The sequence below is a fragment of the Colletotrichum scovillei genome, assembly GCF_011075155.1.
Source record: "Colletotrichum scovillei strain TJNH1 chromosome Unknown Contig00001, whole genome shotgun sequence".
Lineage (NCBI taxonomy): Eukaryota > Fungi > Ascomycota > Sordariomycetes > Glomerellales > Glomerellaceae > Colletotrichum > Colletotrichum scovillei.
Genome location: NW_023336259.1, coordinates 3,996,200 through 4,016,319, shown reverse-complemented (window position 1 = coordinate 4,016,319; position 20,120 = coordinate 3,996,200). Strand labels below are relative to the sequence as shown.

The window sequence follows — 20,120 nt, the reverse complement described above, 5'->3', positions numbered from 1 at the left end:
GTGGCGGGCGCGTACGGAGCTGGGAGCAGAGAAAAGGGCCCTTGCAATATGCAACATGCAGCTGCAAGTGCAAATATGCGCGGGCAAGTTCGCAACTTCTGAGCCCCTCCCCCCTCCCCCCTCTATGTCATGTCGGCATCGGACATGGCCACGGGACCACGGCGGAGAGACGAATCATCGAGGTCCCCGATTGACAGGCTTGCTCCGGGCTTTTGACTTGAAGCTTCCTTTTTTCGGATATCGGGGGAATTCGATCTGCTGGGTCTGCTAGGTACTCTAGTCTCTGCTTGAGGAATTGGATGGATCGTGTGCCGTTTGTCCGGTTTAGGTTGTATTATATAGATAACCTGTCAGCTCTTCTCTCCCTGAGTGCACCATACAAACGCCAGACTTGCATCTGTCGGTCAGCGACTGCTGCTGGATCATCAGACGACAGGACTTGGTGTCTTGAGAGAGAAGAAGAAGAAGTCAATCCAACCATAAGGAATATAACCTCAGGTTGAAGGCATATTACCTGTCTTAGGTAATCTGGTGAGTCGCAACTTCCTTCCGACGGGTGCTTCTTGCCCATTTGAATACGGCAACTAACACGCCGATTCTTGGCAGGAGCCCCCGAGTTGACGGAGGAAGGACCTGCTGGACCTGCACTTTCCACCCTTCAGAGATACATTGTGTGCCTGCGCCACTGCCACTTTGGACGGCAAAGCTTCGATTTGTTTCCAAGCTGCAACTTTGTCATTTCAACCTCACCTCATCCGAAGACCGTCTCTTGAATATTCCGCGTGAGAGAAACGGCAGATTCACCAACCCCTCTCTCGGCTTCGCAACCAAGTTGAAAGTCGAAAGTCGCGGTGTGCGCAATTCCCTCACCTCGACCGGCCATCCGACGAATCAGGCACAGCTGCCAGTACCTAATTGTAGTATAGGTAGACTCCGAGTCCTGGGGTTCTGGCTTCTGCACTGCGGCTGCATGCTGTCTGGGACGCCGAAATCGCTCACCCGCCGCTGAAGATACCATCCTCCGGCTTTGGCAACCCGTCCCATTTGGAGCAACAGACGCGGCATTTGATTTACTTGCTTGGCTCTTTTCGTACAGCCTCCGAATCCACGGACAAACTTCCGTCCTCAGTCTTCGTCACCCACCGCCTTGGGAGTCTGGCAGTCGGGATATTGTCTTCATCATTCATGTGATAATTGAGACACGGCGACGATCTGCCTCTACCGGTCGACCGGGTATCCATAATTCGTTTGATCTTCTTTTGCGGATGAACGACAGCGATCCCAATTACACCAGGCATCAAGCTGCGGATTAGCGCTACGGCCCAACGGCTGCGACTCTACACGGATACTCAATTGAGTCAATTATTCTGCCTCGACGCTGGCGACCTACCCCTCCGTACGGAGAGTATCACTTGCCATCTGTGCGAGTATTCGCTCATCGAATTTGACTCTGCACTCTCGGAGAAGCCCCGATCGACCTGAACTAGCCTGGCCCTGCCTTCATACCAAACCCCCAGTACATGTTCGGGAGGCTTGTAAGCCGAAAGGGGAGAACCTGCCTGGAAACCCAGCGGAAACATTCGTCACAATTCATCCACGTTGCTTCGTTTCTCCCTCTGAACCGCCGATCTTCTCGCCAGACACCCATTCTGCGAAAGAAGGTTCAGAGGATTCTGTTGCCGGTGCTGGGCGGAATCCACCGACCGGGACGGGGACAAGTTGCAACGAGGCCGCACCCACTACCACGTTACGCTATCGGCACTGCACCCCAACAGGCAGGACGCAACACACGCGACAGACAGCCTGCACCGCACCATTGACAGCTGCTGCGGAATCTGGCAATCTGCTGCAGACAAATCGCCCAGCTGGCTGCGAAGGGAAGGTCCCCCCACGCTCTAGAACTCTCCCCCAGAAGACATATCGAGGGGAACGTCATTATCTCCGACAAGCACGAGATTCTACTTTTGAGCCCTTGGCCAGACTCACACTCCCAGCCAGTCATTACCAATCGCCCGTCGTCTTATAATAGCACCGTTCCGTCGTTGTGGCACGCGACGAAAAAGCGCATACCACTGACCAGTTCGGATCAGCAACGGGCCACGGGGTGGCACCGCCAGCTAGAAACAACACCAGTGGCCACGCAAATCACAAGTGACAGAGTCAGCTTGCACGCACGGAACGGGACGAAACAAGACAGGCGTCACGGCAAAATAGACCTTGCAGCCATTCGACAGGATTCGATATACGTACGTAACCAACACAGGCCGTCGCCGACAAGGCGCCGCGGTGAAATTTGATCCATCTATCCCCTCGGTGCCATTTGTATGCGGGAACCGAGACGAGGCGAGACGGGGCGAAGCGACGGAACACCAAACAAGGGATCCGGCTCATCACAGTCTCTCAGACAAGGGCCCGGACCTTGACCGTACGGGCACCCTCTGCTGTATTTACCGCGAAGAAAGACCGGCCGGATGCTTGACAACAAACGGACGGAAACGAGGCGACACAATATCTAATTCCACCAGCACTGTCCTATCGCGTCTTTCAGCGGCCATTGGCCCTCTCTTTCAATAACGGCCACTGCGTTGGTCCTTGGGCCAAGGCGACAACGAGGCAAACACGACTCTTGTTCAGCTCGGCCGATTTCCCATCTAACTCAAGCGCAAATCCAAGCCAGCCAACCAGGGCCTGTCAGTTATCCGTCATTCCAGCGACCCCAGTCCCGTCCCCACCGGGGAACAAGCGGCCGGTATCCCGCCGTCTCAAGATTTCAGAAAGAACCTGGTTCAGCTTCTAGAAGGACGGGGCAAGCTCCGGCGAGCTCCTCCAACAGGACGAGGTATCCTCTTTCCGGCCGGGACACTGTCGAGATATTTGGGCCAAATCGCCGAATCCTCGGCGGAGCGGGCAGCAATAGCCATATTCTGGTGACGCAAACTGTGGCCACCACGATTTTGATACCTACCAAGTACCGTTCTTGCGTACTCTACTTGTACGGAGTACGGATACGTGATTACCAGATACAGCCTGACTAAGGGCACACACTGGAACAAAGAGGAGCGATTATCCAGCAAGTCTCCATTACCTACCCGAAATCAGCGCGGCCCGGTCCACTCCATTACCAAGAGGATCAACAGTCGACACAAAGCACCCAAACGTCAAAAAACAGGGGCCAGCGTCTTTTTTCTCGTCCTGCTGGTCACCGAAGGCCTGCACGTCCTCGCCGGTCAGAAATCACCTTGACTTGAAAATTCAAGGTTCACGCCCTCATTCAGCTTACTACGTACAGTCTTCTGCCGACCGTACGGATACGATAGATTGACTGCACTCTACCGGGGGCCTGGTTACTGGTGCCCTCCCTTGAGCCCCTTCACCGTCCTGCTCCTCGCAGTAAGGGGTTTTGCACTTGCAGGCGTCTCTCAGATCCTTGGCTTACCGCAGCAAGGGTCAACGGCAAAGGACAAGCAACAAACCAACCAGGGCCGCTGACTTCACAGACCGGCCGACTCTGTTATTGTCGGACCTGCTTTCCCATTTGTCTGTCAAGCCTTGGACTAGTCCGTCCTCGAGTCTCAAGTGCGAAAGAGGCAGACCCGACGGCACAGAGCCGAAGTTTGAGACAGAGACATTGGAACAAAAGAACGGCAGGGCCAGAGTTGGGCCCAGTGCAGCAAGTGCCCCACGAACAAAGAAGCTCTGGGAAAAGAAACACGATTGAGTGGGCTTGGGTTGGAGAATTACAGCACCGGGCGTCCCGACGAGCTGGATCGGGGGCTGAGCGAGGCGTTTGCTGGCCTCGTCCCCTTGGAAGTTGGTGGGTGGGAAAAGCCCACTTGAGCAGCCACACTCGTTCTTCAACAGCTGCTGGATTGCCGCCGAGTGGTCAGCGTGAGAAAAAAGAGCAGGGAAACCATCTATTACGTCCTTGACATTGACGCCATCGTCGGCGACAGTCGACCAACAAACCAAGTTTCGAGCTGCTCGAGTTCTGGCTTGGTGGTTTTTGCTCTCAGCAAACCCCAGTCTTGCCGGCCTAGTGGCTCCTGTCAGGCCGGAGCTAGCAAGCTGAAGAGGAAATTCGTGGAGTAATAGTGACGAGTCCGCTTAGGAAACAAGCGGGAGCTTTGACGACACAGGCACAAACACCACCACCACAAACCAAGCAAATCCAACGAACGCCAGGCACAGACAGATACGTGCAAAGTGCCGTCATCCATCGGGGTTATTGAGGAATCGGACACTGGCAGAAGAAGGCTAGTCTTGGTTGGCACTGCGATTGGCAAGACGGACGGCGCACCGACACAGGCTACGCGGCGCAGAGGTGAAGCCTCCGACGTGGATCACCTTGTCGGGGGGTCACAAACAACAATCCCACACAACAGTAGACGAACGACACGGGCCAATTGGAGACCAGAGAAAGGCATTGCCCTTGCGATTACCTTCATTGCCCTGGCCGGGGAACGTTGGTACCGTCCAAACGGGTTTCCCCTGCCGTTGCGGATACCCAATAGGCCTGTCGACGGTGTCTGCCCTGCGCTGTCTTGCCTTGCTTACGGAGTACTCGCTTGCTGGCTGGCCTCATTCCCGAGTCTGGGTTGTTTGCCGCCAAAGACCTCTCTCAAACTCCGAGTTGTTACTGCGCGATAATCAAGAGGCATACGGAATAGCAAAGCGACAGTGCCGGCATACACGAGCTCCCGTTCTCGTGCACTTTTGCTTATCAGATAGCCCGAGGTCTAGCTCTGCGAAGCTACCCCATCTTGGTGTCTAGTCTTGTCAAGCTGGGACGACTTGAGACGCGGCGCCGGGCGGGAGTACAAACCTTCGCGGATTTGTGTGCTAGCTCATCAGCATTGGTTAGCACGTTGTTAGCTAGCAGCAGCGCACCACACTACAACTGGCAGAAAACGAGAGCGCGCCGACGACGAGGCAAGCAGGCCAAGAAGCATTCAGCAACTAACAGCCGCCAGTAAGCAGCATCCAACTAGCGTCCAGTGCTTCCCTTCCCTTCCCGTCACCGAAGCCGGGAGCGCCAGGACCGCCGCCCAGTCAGAACAGGATAGGTTCTGTACACTGACTGCTCTGTGCCCTTTCTTTGGTTCCATTGGCAACGGACCAAGGACGGGAGACACTTGGGCGCCCTGTTATTGCGACGGCAGCGACTGCGACGTGGTACCTGCAGACAACCAAAGTACCTACCTGGTCGCCCACTCCTCCGTACGGCGAGCGAGCGAGCGACGCAAGGTGCTGCTGCAAGGTACAAGGCGGCCAAACGAACCTGTGGTGGACCCCGTTGGGTTCCGTAGCAAGCTCCAGCAGCCAGTTACGTCTGGTCAGCGTGGGTGTTTGTGTGGTGTGTGTGTGAGTTTGTCCCCTCATTTTGCTTATTCTGTTTTTTTTTTTCTATTTTCTATTTTCTTGATGATTCCCGCCCCATGTGTGCGTGTGGCGGGTAGACGAAGACGAAGAACCCGGCCAAGGAAAAGAAGCAGACGCGACGCAAGAGCTAGTGCAACGTCCGAGTCTGATTCTCTTTGTCTCTCACATCGTCATTGCTCTCCGTATGTGGCTTTCTAGTCGCGCCAGAGAGAGAGAGTGGGAGGGGGGGGGGAGAGAGAGAGAGATAGAGAGTGTGTGTGAGCACTGAGAAATACTGAGAAGTAATGTCCCAGGACCAAAGAAGGCGGCAAGTCGCTCGTCTATTTGGTCCGTCTGCGTCTTGTTCCTGGATGCTGAATCGGTACGGATACATTGCATCCTGACGGACTCTTTTTTCTTTCTTTCTTCCTGTTTAACTGGAGTTGGAAGCGCGGAAGAGAATCCGACTTGCTCTTTGGTCCCCTCTCTTCCTCTTGCTCATTCATCTCCGTTATCCATTCCCACGTTCCATTTTCCCTCATTTTCCAATTTCTCTTCCCCCCACCCCCCACTACCCCTGGGCCTCGCCGCGGCCGGGTGTCAGTGTGCACCTTGCCCAACTCAACTTTACCTGCCTGTTCCTACTTGACCCCATCCCCGGGGCTCCCTGCTGGTGGGTGTTGCTGCAAGGTACGTACAGACCAGTACGCTAAGTCATGCACCCTTGTTCTTTTGGTTTTGTCTGCCACTCTGCATCTGCTATGTATGTCGAGAGTATCTTTACGGTGTATCTTTACGGAGCATCTGTAGACAGACAGAGAGACAGACAGAGAGAATAGCAAGAGAGAAAGAAAACCGAGAGACAGAGAGAGAGAGGGAAGAAGAGAGCGCGGGTAGTGTATCCGTAACGGAATAGTCCATGGATAGTGTGTGTTGCTTGTGCCACCACCACCACCACCAGAGCCACGAGGACTATCCGTCTTGGTTTCTTTGCTCTCAAAAATACCGACCGTTCTGTAAGTACATGGCGGTTGTATGGACTCTTTGAGGCGATGCCAAATTAAAGAAAAAAACATATCCTTCCTGGTTTCTCCCTCCTCTTCCCCCCCTCCCCCCTCCCCCGTTCCCTTCCGCTTCCTTTCCCACCCGAATGCTTCTCTTCCCCTCCACCGGACAGATATACTCATACAGACAGACACATACACACACACTCACACGCCCCTCCCCCCTTCCCCTCCAATCCATGATCTTCCCCCCTTTCCACCAGGTACATCACATCCACCATCGTCTCCCCCCCAGCTGCTGCAAGGTCGCAACAGAAACTGGAATGGAACCGAACTGAATTCAGCACACCCCAAAGGCCCAAACCCCAGAAAGCAAGCAACCAAGCTACTGCTGCTGCTGCAAGGCAAGGCAAACGAGCAGGCAAGCACAAGCAAGCAAGCAAGGCTCAAGCACAAGCACAATCAGCCGCCAATTCCCTCCCCCTACGGAGTACTCTGACTCTGACTCTCTCACTCTCTCTCTCTCGGTCTCTGTGCCTCCTTTCCACTGCTCCCACTCCCAGAAAGTCTCGTCTCTCTCTCTCCCACAATCCACACGCAGTTTGCGGATCCCCAAACAACCCCCCCCCCCCCTCCACTCCTCTGCCCCCTCCCCCCCGTCCATTCGAGCTGGAGCTCCCACCTGCGAGTTGGGTCTCATTGTCGTCTTCCCGGCCCCAGAGAGGGCAGGGCAGACATGAGGATCCAAGACACGAAGAGAGGACCCGACTGACCCAACTGACCAGAGCCACAACCACACGCACAACCGGGTCCCAAGCCCAAGGGCCCCAGAAATCCGCCGCTCCTCCTGACGAAGCACTCGTGGATGCGAAAGATTCTGCAAATATGTCCCAATACATGTACACCAGCTTCGCCCCCGTCCCTCCTATTCTTTCTCGCATCGAGTCGACCAGGCCAAAGACTGCGACTGCAACCTTGACCCCAAACAAGAGCAAACAACAACAACAACCACACACGGCGGTTGGTGCTAGTGCTGCAACTACAGATACTATTACCACTACCACTACTACCACTACTACTACTCCTGCATCTGCCACTACAACTCTGTCAACAACATCAACAAAACCCCCCGCTGCCGCCCACGCCGCCGCCGCACCACCCACCCCGTCTTCCTCTTCTTCGTCCTTCTTCTCAAAGGCCAACCCGGCGGATTCTTCGCGCATACCGTCGCGCCAACCATCATCAAACAGTTCTCACTTTGGTCAGCAGCAGCACCAGCAGCACCACCACCACCCCGCAACCCGTCTCAAGCATATCCGCACATCGTCATCGTCCTCGGCGTCACGCTCCTCACACGAGACCTCGCTCACACCCACGTCAACGACCCTCTCGACTGCGTCGCCCATTGACCCGCGCGATCTTACCTCGCCAGCGTCTCCAAAGAAGCACAAGCATCACCACTCGCTACAAGAGACACGCGCTGGTGCCGACCGCACTCGCATCCGGGCGCCGGCGCGCCTCCGCAAAGAAAGCGGCACCTTAAGCTCCTACGCGAGACACGCGCTTGTACCGCCTACACCATCTCACATCGGTCTCACTCCGAATGAGCTAAAACATGTCGCCATGCTCGTCGACACGGACACATCGGGCCGTCATCTCACTGCCGGCAAGGCCGGTGCAATTCCCTTCTCCCGTACCGACAGTCTTTCGTCGGCGGCTCCTTCAACCGCCTCCATGTCGACCCGCACAATGACGTCCTCCGACCCCACGACAAATTCGTTCGATGCCTCTCGCCCTTACTGCTTGCGCAATGGCCGCACATATCTATCAGACCCGTCATTGGCATACCCGTTGCCTGTTGACCTGAGCGAGATCCATCGCCAGTCATTGCGCACACTGCTGCTCATTCAGCTGTTTGGTTCGCCAATCTGCTCTACAGCATTTGCCAGCAAACCGCCTGGTCGTGTCCTCGAAGTCGCCTGCGGTTCCGGATTCTGGAGTCAATCGTGTCACCGGTATTTCGCGCAACGAGGCCACCCAGATATCCACTTCACTGGCATGGACATTGGCCCAATGGGGCAGAATGCGGGGGACGTATCTCGCGACATGAAATGGCGATTCATGCAGCACGACATTCGCAACTTTCCGTGGCCGTTTGCCGATGGCGAGTTCGACTTGGTCATGGTCAAGGATCTGAGTCTGGTCGTGACGTCGCCGCACGCGCTGCAGAACGCCATTGAAGAATATCATCGCATTCTTCGCCCCGGTGGCACTGTGGAATTCTGGGATAGCGACCACCAGATCCGCATGTTGCGGCCCCACGCCGCGCCACAGTCTGGCAACACCGAAGACACCGCCACTGTCGCCTCGCTCGGCGCGTATCCCATTTCGGCAAAGACCCCTTTGAGCGCGCCGCTGAACAACTTTCTCGTCGAGTACAACAGTTGGGTTCACCGTGCACTCGAGTCCCGCAATCTGAGTCCTGTGCCTTGCACTCTCATCGGTCCTATGCTCATCCAGGAATCCGAGGAGCTGACTGACATACAAAGCAAGCGCCTGGCGATCCCACTTTCTGAAGTTCGCTGGGAGCGCGAGGGCGTCGGCGGTGTCGTGACCAAGGACGGCAAGTCGTTCATCAACTCTGGCAAGGGCAAGGGCAAAGACAAACCGGACGAGCAGAAGAAGACGTTGACCGAGGCCCAGGCGGCGCTCCGCCGCACGGCCTTGATGACCGTCGTACAGCAGATCCAGAGCCTGGAGCCGATCTTGCGCGAGGTCAGCGGCAAGAGCCAGGACGAATGGGACGGCTGGCTAGGCAAGATGATGAACGATCTCATGAGGGAGAACGGTACGAGTTGGGGAGAGTGTTTGGAAGTCGGTGCCTGGTGGGCACGCAAGAGGGAGCGATGAAGGGCCGCATGACGAAGTTATGGTGGACGGGAAAAAAAGAAGGAGTTTTTTTGCATTCGTGTTTTTGCGGCGACCGTTTATTGGACTCTATGGGAATGATTGGCCCTCAACATTGGCCTATGCCTTCACCCATCCCAAGACGCTCGTCGCATCACGCATCTGGGACGTAACGCTTCCTCAACGCTCGATACCGCTTGAGATAATACCTGTGGCGCGATTAGCATCATGGCGACTCGAGGGCGAAGAAGCGCCAGTGTCAAGAACAGAGCAGAATACAGTTTACCAGAAACAAGAGAAACAAAAAGGGATGGCGAAAAAGGGACAAGGCAGGAAAGGAAGCAAAGGGGAAAGGTCAGAGATCCAGTTCATCGAGATACCCCATCATCATCATCATCATCATCATCATCGTCATCTACTACCCCATCATCTACATATATACATACATATCCTATCACATCATTTATCACTATACAATACCTTTATCCCCCCTACTACGCTTTCTCTTGCTGTGCTGTGTGCCTTAAAGTGACGATGCCGAGAGTGGAGAGTAATGACGGGGATTATGGTGCGCTGGAGGAGTATGTGCTGTAACCTCGAATGCATGGAGTGGCTTGGCGTTGGGAAGAGAGTGATGGGTTTTGCATGAAAGCCATGCGGGCACCCGACGGAGGCGACTTGCCTCGCCGTGAAGGGGAATCGCCGACTGATGCTCATCTCGAGGTTGACTTGTAAGACAATGGGTATGGGAAGTTGGGGAAGAGTTGGATGCGAGGATGGGGGAGGGACAAGGACCGACTTGGTAAGGGTGGTTTGGATGGTATATCATTGTGAGTGTAACCGAATCAGGGGCTTAGACAAAGTCTCGAGTGAAGTTGAGGATGTGAAGAGGCAGGGGAAAGGGATTTTTTTGGTCGTTCTGATGTTGCCAACTGTGGCATCGTCACTCGTTGTATGCTGCGGTAGCGAACCAAGCCCTCTGTTTTGTTTCTTCTTATTTTCTGGGGGGATAGGGTGAAGATGGAGGATGTATGGAGCTGTGACTCTGTTGTAGTAATCCGACTTTGACCATAGTAAATCGGCGCCGGGCAGAATGCACTTGCTCTGTAAGGAACACGCCTAGAGGAAGGACCCGGTTTGGGTGTTGGAAGGGAGAGGTTGAGGTACGGCGGAATGGCTCGAAAGGGGACGCGTTGGACAGCGTTACGTCTTCGCAGAAGAGCATTAAACTCGCAAGGAACTGGTGATATGGGTTCTCCCATGGCCTTGGTCTCACTTGTTTCCCGAGCCCCGGGTCGAGGTAAGGTACATCGAGCGCTTCGGGCGTGTGTCTGACGGGGTGGAGGGCAATTTGCATGTCCTTGCGGAAACGAGGCTGCGAAAGTTGGATGGGGACGCAGACGGGGAGGTTGTGGGCGCGGGTGGGAGGCGGTAGGTGGACTTACAATGCTTCGATTTCTGAGAGTTATTCAAGTTAGCCTTTTGGTCTCCATTTGTTATTTTCCGCACTTTGACTTCATTGCTTCCCAATATGGTCATTTCGAAAGTAGGGAAGTGGATGGAAGGAGGGATGAGATACAGAGGGATGGACCCATGACGGTGAGGTTAGGAGGATATTTCTCTGGTGAATCTGAAGAGGAAAATCATGCTGCCCACTTGAGGAGCCAAGGAAACAAAATACTCGGGTGAATGGAGAAGCGTTCATGGACTAGATGTAGCTGAACTAGACGGTAGACATTCGTGGAGAGCACTTCCACGCTCGGGACAGAGCGGCATCCGGTTTAGATAGCTGTGATTGGGGACCTCGAGAAGGCATGTAGTACATCGCGAGTCATCCCGGTGCACCACTAACCACTAGATGCAACTCGTCCTCCAACATGGAGACAGAACCTGGGTGTGGGCCAAACACCCAGATGAGGAAAGAGTCATTGCAAGACGGAGAGTCCCTCTGAAGCAAAGACGAAATACCCACGAAACCAACTCCAACTTTGGAATCGGTCACGAGCGGTCATAGAGCCTGATGTCAACCGAGCATCCATGGTTCTCATCTGAATCTGTCCACGAACCAAGGATGCCACCATCTCCACTCTGGAAATACCTACTCCAGCGTGGTGTCGACAGACCGCGCCAGGAGATAGAGTCAAGAACTGAGAACACACGGCCTGCGACTCGCATCTCTCCACCTCTCACCCAGTGGTCAGGATATAGGCATGCTTCCGTCAAGGTTCGCTACAGCACTTGCCGAGCCCAAACACAGTACTTGCGTCTTCCATCCGCGACACCTCCCATCAACACCAACATTACTCAAAAGACCTCACACAATGGAGGACGAAACAAACACAAAGCGACAATCATCCCCGCCAAACAAGATGGCAAAGGGGCATGTAAGAGATAGTAAACAACAAACACCCGCAAGACAGCAACTGGTGAAAAAGGAACCTTGGAGAAGCCCGAGTATGAATAAAAGAAAAAGACGGACAACGTACCCTTCTTCACAAACTCGGCCCTCTCGATCCCCCTTCGAATAGCCTCCTCATCCTTTAACGCAGCATTCGCAGAAAACGCCTTTTTCAGGCGGGGGCGGAAGTAATCGTAGCCGAGGGGGTATTCTCGGCCCAAGTAGAGGAGTTCTGTTCTCGATGGTCAGCTATCTTTGCCTGTTTCATTCGTCTTGAGGATGTGGCTGTGTGAGTCTAGTCTTGGTGGTTGATGGGGTGAGAGATGAAGGGCTACTCTTGAGGGAGGCAGTGAATAGAGAGAGGGCGAGGGAGAAAAGATATGTTGCAAGTGAGAGCTCTAGGCTTAATCGCTCTGTGGTCAGTCGAATTGATGGAACTCAACCGGATCATCAATCTCCGAAGGACAAGCATCTGCCGTAGAGTAAGGATGCGCCAGCGTCAGACGGTTAGAAAAGCCCAGGTTTTTTCTTCACAACAAATTATGTTGACAAGAATAGTCAAACATCGTAGCAACTTGTCTCATCAGGCAAACTCGAGGCTACGTGATATAGCTTGATTGAACAATTGCAATGCTCACATTTGGAGTAAAGCGAACAACAATAATGAAAAGAATCTCAACTCACCCTTGTAAATGGCAATGACCCGCCTCCGCAACTCGGTATTCACGACACTCATCCTCTTTTTGAACTATTGTCGGAGCAGCTTCCGAAATCGCAGAGAGTCGCAGTCTCTAGATGTTGTCGTTGTGAATGATGGTGTACATAGATGGCGTGGTTCCGTCAATTATCGCATCACCCGCTCATGGCTCGCAAGGCCGTCGTCAATGAGGTCGACAGCTCGCTCCAATGGCCTCAGACCTCGGCGAAATGATGTAAGACATCCCCCAAGGTGCCATCCCCACCACCAAGCTCCAACAGCTCTTGTGATTGGTTGGAACTTTGAACCTCATCCCACCCGTTCGTCTCCCCCAGCTCAACCCAGCCGTGTTGCTTTCCGAAAGCCGGACTGCGCCGCATCTTCAACCTCGCGATTCGAAACCCACAGGACATTGGGAGCTTGAGGCCGGCCATCACTCGACACTTCTCTCTTTCTCTCGTCGCGGTCCATCTGTCGGAGGGTACGGCGCCTTCAGAAAAGCGACACCGAACCCCAACCTCGATAACCTCACCCTCACACGTCGCACCTCGATCGCCGATCCGACTCCGACCTCGATCCCAACGCACCTCACGCTCCCCGCTCGTCAGAGCAAGCGTCTCCCGAAAATGAGGTCTACAGCAACGCGGCTCCAGCAGTCAATGCTATCCCGTGTAGTCTCAGAATACTCCCGCGAAGCAAAACCCGCCGCCGTCGCCGTCCCCAAAGCCGCCAAAGCTCCCCCAAAGGCCGGCCGCAGATGGCCCCTATCCATTGACAACACGCAACTCCCAAACACAGTCTCGCTCAGTCCGCGGGAACTCTACAAGCGCATCGGGAAATGCCTCGCCTTTGGCTGCGACCCAGACCAGACCCAACGCGCGGCCAGTCTCCTAAGGACCATCAACGACGAATGGCGTAACATACACGCAGTCTCGCAGGGCTTCCACGACCCCAAGAATTCGGCGTACACTGTCCGACTGCGAGATGGCGAACCGAGTCATCGTCCATGGCTGGTGAGTCTTTGATCCACCGTCTGCGATTAGCAGTGCCAGCGCCAGTGCCGGTCCTGGTCCCGATCTCGGCCTCGTGGGACCAACTCGTATCAACAGCGTCGCTGACTGTTGCTCCCGTGTGCTCTCGTAGGGTATATCTCAAACGTCTACCTTGACCCAAGTCGCTGAGCAGTCAATCGCCCGTTTTCTGGACCGCATTCTCGAGACTGCAGATCCTCAAGATAGATTAGAGTGGGAGCGTCTTCGCGACAACCAAACCTTCAACGAGACCCTGACAACCATGTACTGCCAAAACGGAGCGTCACCGCAAACCATGGCCTCCCCGGTATGCCCACAACATCACACTCTCTTTTGCGCCCCCCGCCCCTCGTCCCTCAAGCATGCATGTGCTGATGAGCCTTCTCTATTAGACACTCTCGCTCGAGCCCCAAGTTATCAGCGCATATACAAGGTTGCTGTCAAACGATTACGAAGAAAGGTCCACCTTCCGTTTCAAGGTTGTGATCTATTCACACAAGCACTTCACCAAATTAGCCGACCTGAAGATAAAGCTGAAGACCTTGACCCATGACAAAAAGCCGCTGCCCTGGCTCAGCCGTGAACTGAAGCGGGTGGCTGACTTGACCAGCACCGACGCGCAGCGCAACGACGCACATGGACTTGCAAGATATATCGCGAAAACGGTCACCATCCTGGAACTGGGCACATGGAGAAGACCAGACGCTAAGGAGGACTTTGGCAGCGCCGCCCCCTAACGAGATATGAGTATGAGATGTGCACAAATACTTCTTACGGCACTGGGTACTATCGCCATCGGACCAAAGACTCGAGCAGAATCCGTGGTCGAGAGCCGGAAACCCGAGACGGAAAGAGCGAAAGTCGCTCGTGTAAGTCGAGCGAGGCGAGAAGACGCATGGTTTTTTGGTTCAATTTAATCAGTTACAGGCGAGTCGAGGCGAAAGCGGTCCTCTTGCCGAGGAAATTAACCCCGCCATTCGAGCGTGCCCCTCCGCTAGACAGAATGACGGGCGACAGCTTGATGGCTGAAGGGAGCTTGAGGCCATTCGACCCTACGGGCGACGCATGAGATACTCAAGCATCTGCCGAATAGACGATAGAAAGCACGCCGCCGGAACATATCCCTAGCATTGGCCCCTGGTAAATACCAGTCGTTGAGCTAGAGACTCAGAAAGGTACCGCGCGCAACTACTCGACGCTGTGATCGTAAAAACCCCTGATTATGTGCCAGATCTCATCTTGGTGTATGCATTGCAAAAATGCTGGCACGGGTTGAGCGCGTAGAATGAATCGATATGAATCGATGCGGTCGGGTTGACATGTGATCTGGAGACCAGTGATTGGAACGGCTGAAAAGGACTCTTCACTGCCAAGGACAATGGTGCCACTGAGCTCCATGTCCTGGCATCAATAACCATTGTCCGTCCTGCTCCATACGCGTGTAGCGTCACGGAGTCTTCTCGGCGGCACAGGCTCTGGAAAAGAGCATCAGAGGCTCCGTAGGAATTCGCTCCGTGAAAAAATTTCTCAAAATTATCTTTCCAGACGTATACGGCGCACCGGCTGGCCTCGCGTCCGGTGTCCGCCGCTGGAAAATTCAAATTCGCTCCGAGAGGGGCGGCGCAGAGAGCCCACCGGGAGATCCGCATCGCACGGAACCGCCCTTGCGCTATTACGTTGTGTCGCCTCACGCATCCGTACATGGGTATTCTCGTTGTGTATATCCGTACCCATACGACCAGATGGCAGAGCGGTGCTATAGCCTGCAGACCGCCTTTAGAGTCAGCACCACAGTGCGAAAGGACATCGGTGGAGGGGAAAGTCGACCCCGCTAAGCAGCCGCAGAAATATAACGGTCTGCAAGGCACCAATCAGCTCGCGACCGGATCATGAGCCGCCAAGTCTTTTTCCCTCGTCGAGATGGAGGGGGAGGAGCCGCGATTTTGCAAGTGTAAGCTCTGGAGGCTGCGGTGGTGAGTGAGGTGAGCTGCTGCAGTGCTGCAGTGCTGCGTGTTGAGGTGATTTGGGGCCTGGGGCTGCATGAGAGGCGTGCCGTAGCTTGTGCTGCAGGAAGGCTGGCGTCTTGAAGCTTATTCCCGGGGGTTGTAGTCTCGATGCTAGATCAGTTGACGGGGTGCTAGTCGTATCTCCTCGCTATCCATGATTGGGGAGGTCATTGTCCCATCAAGTCTCTTGCTGTAGTCGAGATCCATTGGTGAAGTATAGCTGCTGCAGCGGCAGGGAATGGGTGGGAAGATTGCCGTAACATCGCTTCTTCCTCTCCCTCCAACTCTCCCCTCAACTTCAAGTCCTACCATTGTTAGGCACTAATAGTGATACAAAGTCCTGGTGAGGACACCCGCAACCCACGCTTGGTTACTGACTCTTTGGAGAATTTCTCTACGGCACCACGAATCAGGTGATTCGACTGCAAATTGCTCTCCCCGGCATCCCGAGTCAGCAGTCCACCGGCTGTGACATGGGAGGTAATCTGGCAGCAAGGCGCGCCGCTGGTAGCAGCCAAATGCCGACAGGCAGATCGACTTGCTTTACCTCTCTGCGCCTAGCTCCCTCTTGTTCCTCGCCGTTTATGCTCAAGACCTGGGGGCAAGGGTTCACCACCATCACAGGGAGTATTTTCCAATCACCTCTGTCGTGACTTGTCGAGCAGGTTGGAGACGCCTGACGATGGTCTAGGATGTGGTTGCATTGCCGCACTGTCTTGCTCCTTTCGATTTTGTCCCTCCTCCTTTTCCGGGTGGGATACCTGTCATCTCGATCGGAGTATAATTAGCTCAACGGGTGGAGATGGCGGCAAGAAAAGCTTGACCCTGCAAGCTGATTATCGATAAAGATGGAAGCGCCGTAAGAATTGCCAAATTCTCTCTCCTGTCCGTAATAGTACGGATATGCCCCGTCGACACTTGTGCAACCCCGTCTCGTCCGCCCCGCGGGTTCAATTGAGGCCGGATGTAGATTTGATGTTGGCTCAATGGAGGGGCTCAACTAAGTCATCGGCAGCGGTCAGCGGTCGGCGGCCGTTCACTACCTCGCCGGCTCTTTCGGAGAGACCATAAGGTGATTGACAGCGGAGAGGAGGGATGGCCGACGCGCACTGTCTAGGTTATTTCCAGAAATGGCTTTGTTATGTTTCGAATCAAAAGAAGATCGACGACAGCCGGGCAAAGGCGACAAAGACATGGGCGTCTGCGAGGGCAGGACCACTTTGTCTAGGGCCTGCGACGGGGTCGAAAACAGCGATGCGGATCTCCGGACCACAGCCGTGTCCAGCCATCAGCAGTATTCGTAGTCATTGCCAGTCGCTATTGAGACTCGTCAGTCGCGTGCAAAGCGTTGTGCCTGTACCGGTACGTGCCCGTATACGTAGTAGTGCTCTGTAGGCCGTCGGCGTGTCAAGCTGGCCCCGTCATGTCACATCATGCTGGATCTGACGAGGAATTGGCTCGAGCGAATGCCGCCTTAACGATGCTGTGGTTGGCGCAGTGCCCAGAAAGCTACGCATGCGACATTCCTCGACTAGTTGATGATCGACATGGGGAATCTGCCCTCCCAAAAGTCTGTTGCCATTCGTGCCAGGATGAGGGCAATGATATGCTGCACGTCTCGCAGAAATCATTGCACTACTGAATGTGAGCAGACGTGAGAGTGCAGTGCGAGTGCAATGTGATGGTGCGTTGTCAACCACGAGACATAACGAGACGAATATGCATTGCTGCATACGAGTCTCAGTCTTTTGCCGTCGAGTCGCGGCCGAGCACAAGCCCCACCCACGATGCTCCTGTCCCGTCGACTTGTCCTCTGGCTTGGTGGTATCGTTGCCCTGATCCATGGCTGCCCTGAAATTGGACACTGGTCCGTGAGGTGGTGGTGGTGGTGTTTGGTGATTTTGGGTGCGCTCGCTCTGGAGGGCTAGCGCTGGATTTGTCGCTCGCCCGTGATGCTTTTCACTGTGCGAGGGGTCCAAGGGGTCAAGGCACTCTCGTCTTGCCAGGTTCCTTGGTTTCGTCCCCACGTTTCCGTGCCTCGTGCTTGGTGCCTCACCGAAGAGCGTTTCGACTTGTGAAGTTGTGCCCCGATTGTCGGCGTCAAGATGGTGATCGTGGAACGTCAGGCCACCGAGCGCCGGAGGAGACTCACATAGGTACGTTTACACACAGTGGGCACCAGAGAACGGAAGGCACGTTGTGCGGCTGGTGGTTGACGGAACCGTGGATGCGTGGCATCGTGCCCCTCAAAGGGGGAGACCGAAATGGTAGCCCTTGAGGCGAATATATTTCCGTCGGAATAGCGGTGCGTGATGTGGAGCATACTTTGACGATCGTCGGTGTGCGCCTGGGGAACGGGCTATGGCGAGCGAGGATTGGTGAATGATGTCGAGCTTCGGCCGGGGCGGACAGGCGATGGTTGTCTTTGAGGTGTCCTCGTGGCTCGCTGGGAAAGCGATAAGAAATTTTGAGTGCGCGGGGGTGGTCTGCGAGAGCGGGGAGAGCCTAGTCTCGAGGTGACAAGGAAGGCGGGAGGTAGTACACGCACTGGTGGTCCATCCTATCGTGTCGTGTTCCAAGGTGCTAAGTACTCCGTACTGCGTGATGGCCAGGTTGCGTCGACATGTGGGATGACGAGCACGAAGAGATCGTCCACCGCCCAGACAGCCTGCAGACAATAAGGCCCGGCCTGACAATGACTGTGTGTCGGTGCTAGTGGAGATAGTGCTGTGTACCAGCCTAGCTTGCTTTGGAGGGACAGAAACCAGGCACATGTTGGTAGAGATTACGGGATGGGCGTTCAGCTCAGCTTAACCGGGCCGTTGGCAGTAGCCCCGATGTTGGCTCTGAACATCGCTTTGGCGGCATGACTATGCGACGCAAGTGCCATTACTTATTGCTTGATTTATGCATCGATGCGCGAGTGCCTTCAAGGGCATGTGTCGTGATACGTCAAGGTCGGTGAACAGGAGCGATAAACGGGGTTGACGATTGAGAACAGTCTGGAAAGGACAGAGTTAGGTATAATGATCAGGCAGAGGCAAAGCGGATATCATCCAGTGTCTTCTTTCATTACGCCTCCAGGTATGTTCCCAAAGATTCCAGCTGAGCCGGGTCGTCATGCGAACAGCGATGATGGGTGTTGCGGAGGATTGACAGCATGGACAACGGTCGGTGACAGAAGCCGTGGACAAGACGAAGAAAAGACGACGGGGGACCGAACTAGGGACGAAAGAAGAAGGACGTTCCAGTGAGTCCAGCGACGGCGCGGTCGTACCTAGGCTCGTAGTGGCGGATGGTGGTCAGGGGCGCTGAATATGACGGGGATGTCGAAAGAAGAGAGAAATGTATCGTTCACTGGTATCCGTGGGAATACTGTGTAAGGGATGGTTGATGTTTGGAATGATTGGGGAGAAGACCTGGCGACTTGGGAGGAGTAAAATGAAGAAGGGAATTTAGAGTTGGGATATGACGATTGATCTATGGGAAGGAGGCGCACAGCACGGAGGGGACCACCTTCTCAACCTCACACCACACATGAGGCAGGGAAGGAAGCAATGGACATTGGTAGTTCCCGGAGGCAGGCACTTGTACGAAGTTGACAAGGCACACGACCACGATGCCTTCCTTTTTTCTGCCTACCCAGGTACCTTGCCTTTGGTACTTACTCAATGTCCATACGGAGTACCCTATCTTAAGGTAAGGTAGGTTGGTTCGCAACTTCTCTATTCAGTGGAAGAAATCTCTCTGCTTTCCTGCCTGTGTCTAAGGTACCTACTTCAGGTACCTCAACTTATACAACCAATACTTGGTCTGAACAGTGAGCAGTGAAGCACGGAAGGGGCGGAAGGCATGACGGAACAAAACTACGGATAGAAATACCTTACATTGATATCCCAGCACGATGCCGCAATGTCAGGTAATGCAGGACACGATCTCTTGCCTTGCGTGTTTTCCGTTCCGTCTGGGGATCCATCCTATGCCAGGCCCTGGGAGCTGGAGGCCGGAGCAGCAGCTATGCAATGCGCTGCATCTCCCGTGCTTGGCCAGCCCTGTTTACGATAACCTAGGTACCTACCTACATACTTATGGTAGGTAAAGTAACCTCAGTATGCGAATGCATTCCCATAAGAATACTCCGTTCTATACTCCGTAGTCAATCCACATCACGAACAACAGAGATTCTGGACCCTGTCCGAACGACGACTTTATCCAGCCAGACCGAGGGTGCATCACTGCATGCTGCATGTCGTGACCTCGCCATCCAGCACTCAGTCAGCGCTCATTTAGCTGCTTCAGCACCGGTGGCCCCCTGTAATCTTACTTTTTTGGCGGCGGCCCCAGAGTCCAGAGGGCTGCAGAACTGCGTGACCGCCAACGGCATCTCATCCCATCAGCAACCTTGGATCGGCCTCCATGATCCATCCCGGCGCTGGCAACTGCGGCTTGCCTCGGTCGGGGGTACCCCAATGTACAAGAGCACGAAAGGAAATTGCCCGTTGAGCTAGACATTATTTGACCGAGTCACAAGTACTGCCCAGGTCCAGATCCGAGATCCTGATTCTGATTCTGATCGGGGGGGTCGAGGGGAGGGTGGAGAAGAGTTGTGAGTGGGTCAGAGAAGAAGGGACCCTATCTCCATACTGGAAGTCATGAACCAATGAAACAGCTCCTGAGGACGGATTGATCCAGTCAGGACTCCACTTGGAGGGGACTTGA

The 20,120-nt window shown here is 54.6% G+C and overlaps 3 protein-coding genes across 3 annotated transcripts; all 3 read left to right on the top strand.

The window, feature by feature from the left end:
- Positions 1–7,247: 7,247 nt before the first annotated feature.
- On the top strand, positions 7,248–7,771 carry HER10_EVM0013076 (methyltransferase domain-containing protein; the record flags this gene model as incomplete). Its single annotated transcript, XM_035482446.1, is given in 2 exon segments — positions 7,248–7,382; positions 7,394–7,771. 2 exon segments carry the CDS (start codon positions 7,248–7,250, stop codon positions 7,769–7,771), a joined length of 513 nt encoding a protein of 170 aa, XP_035339071.1.
- A 214-nt stretch (positions 7,772–7,985) lies between these two features.
- Positions 7,986–9,272, top strand: HER10_EVM0001965 (methyltransferase domain-containing protein; the record flags this gene model as incomplete). The annotated part of the gene is made up of 1 exon (XM_035471697.1): positions 7,986–9,272. One exon carries the CDS (start codon positions 7,986–7,988, stop codon positions 9,270–9,272), a length of 1,287 nt encoding a protein of 428 aa, XP_035338035.1.
- Positions 9,273–12,716: 3,444 nt separating this feature from the next.
- On the top strand, positions 12,717–14,531 carry HER10_EVM0013073 (uncharacterized protein). The gene is made up of 3 exons (XM_035482443.1): positions 12,717–13,377; positions 13,508–13,702; positions 13,788–14,531. The coding sequence occupies exons 1-3, from the start codon at positions 12,991–12,993 to the stop codon at positions 14,130–14,132; spliced, it is 927 nt and encodes a 308-aa protein (XP_035339070.1). The 5' UTR covers positions 12,717–12,990; the 3' UTR covers positions 14,133–14,531.
- Positions 14,532–20,120: the final 5,589 nt, after the last annotated feature.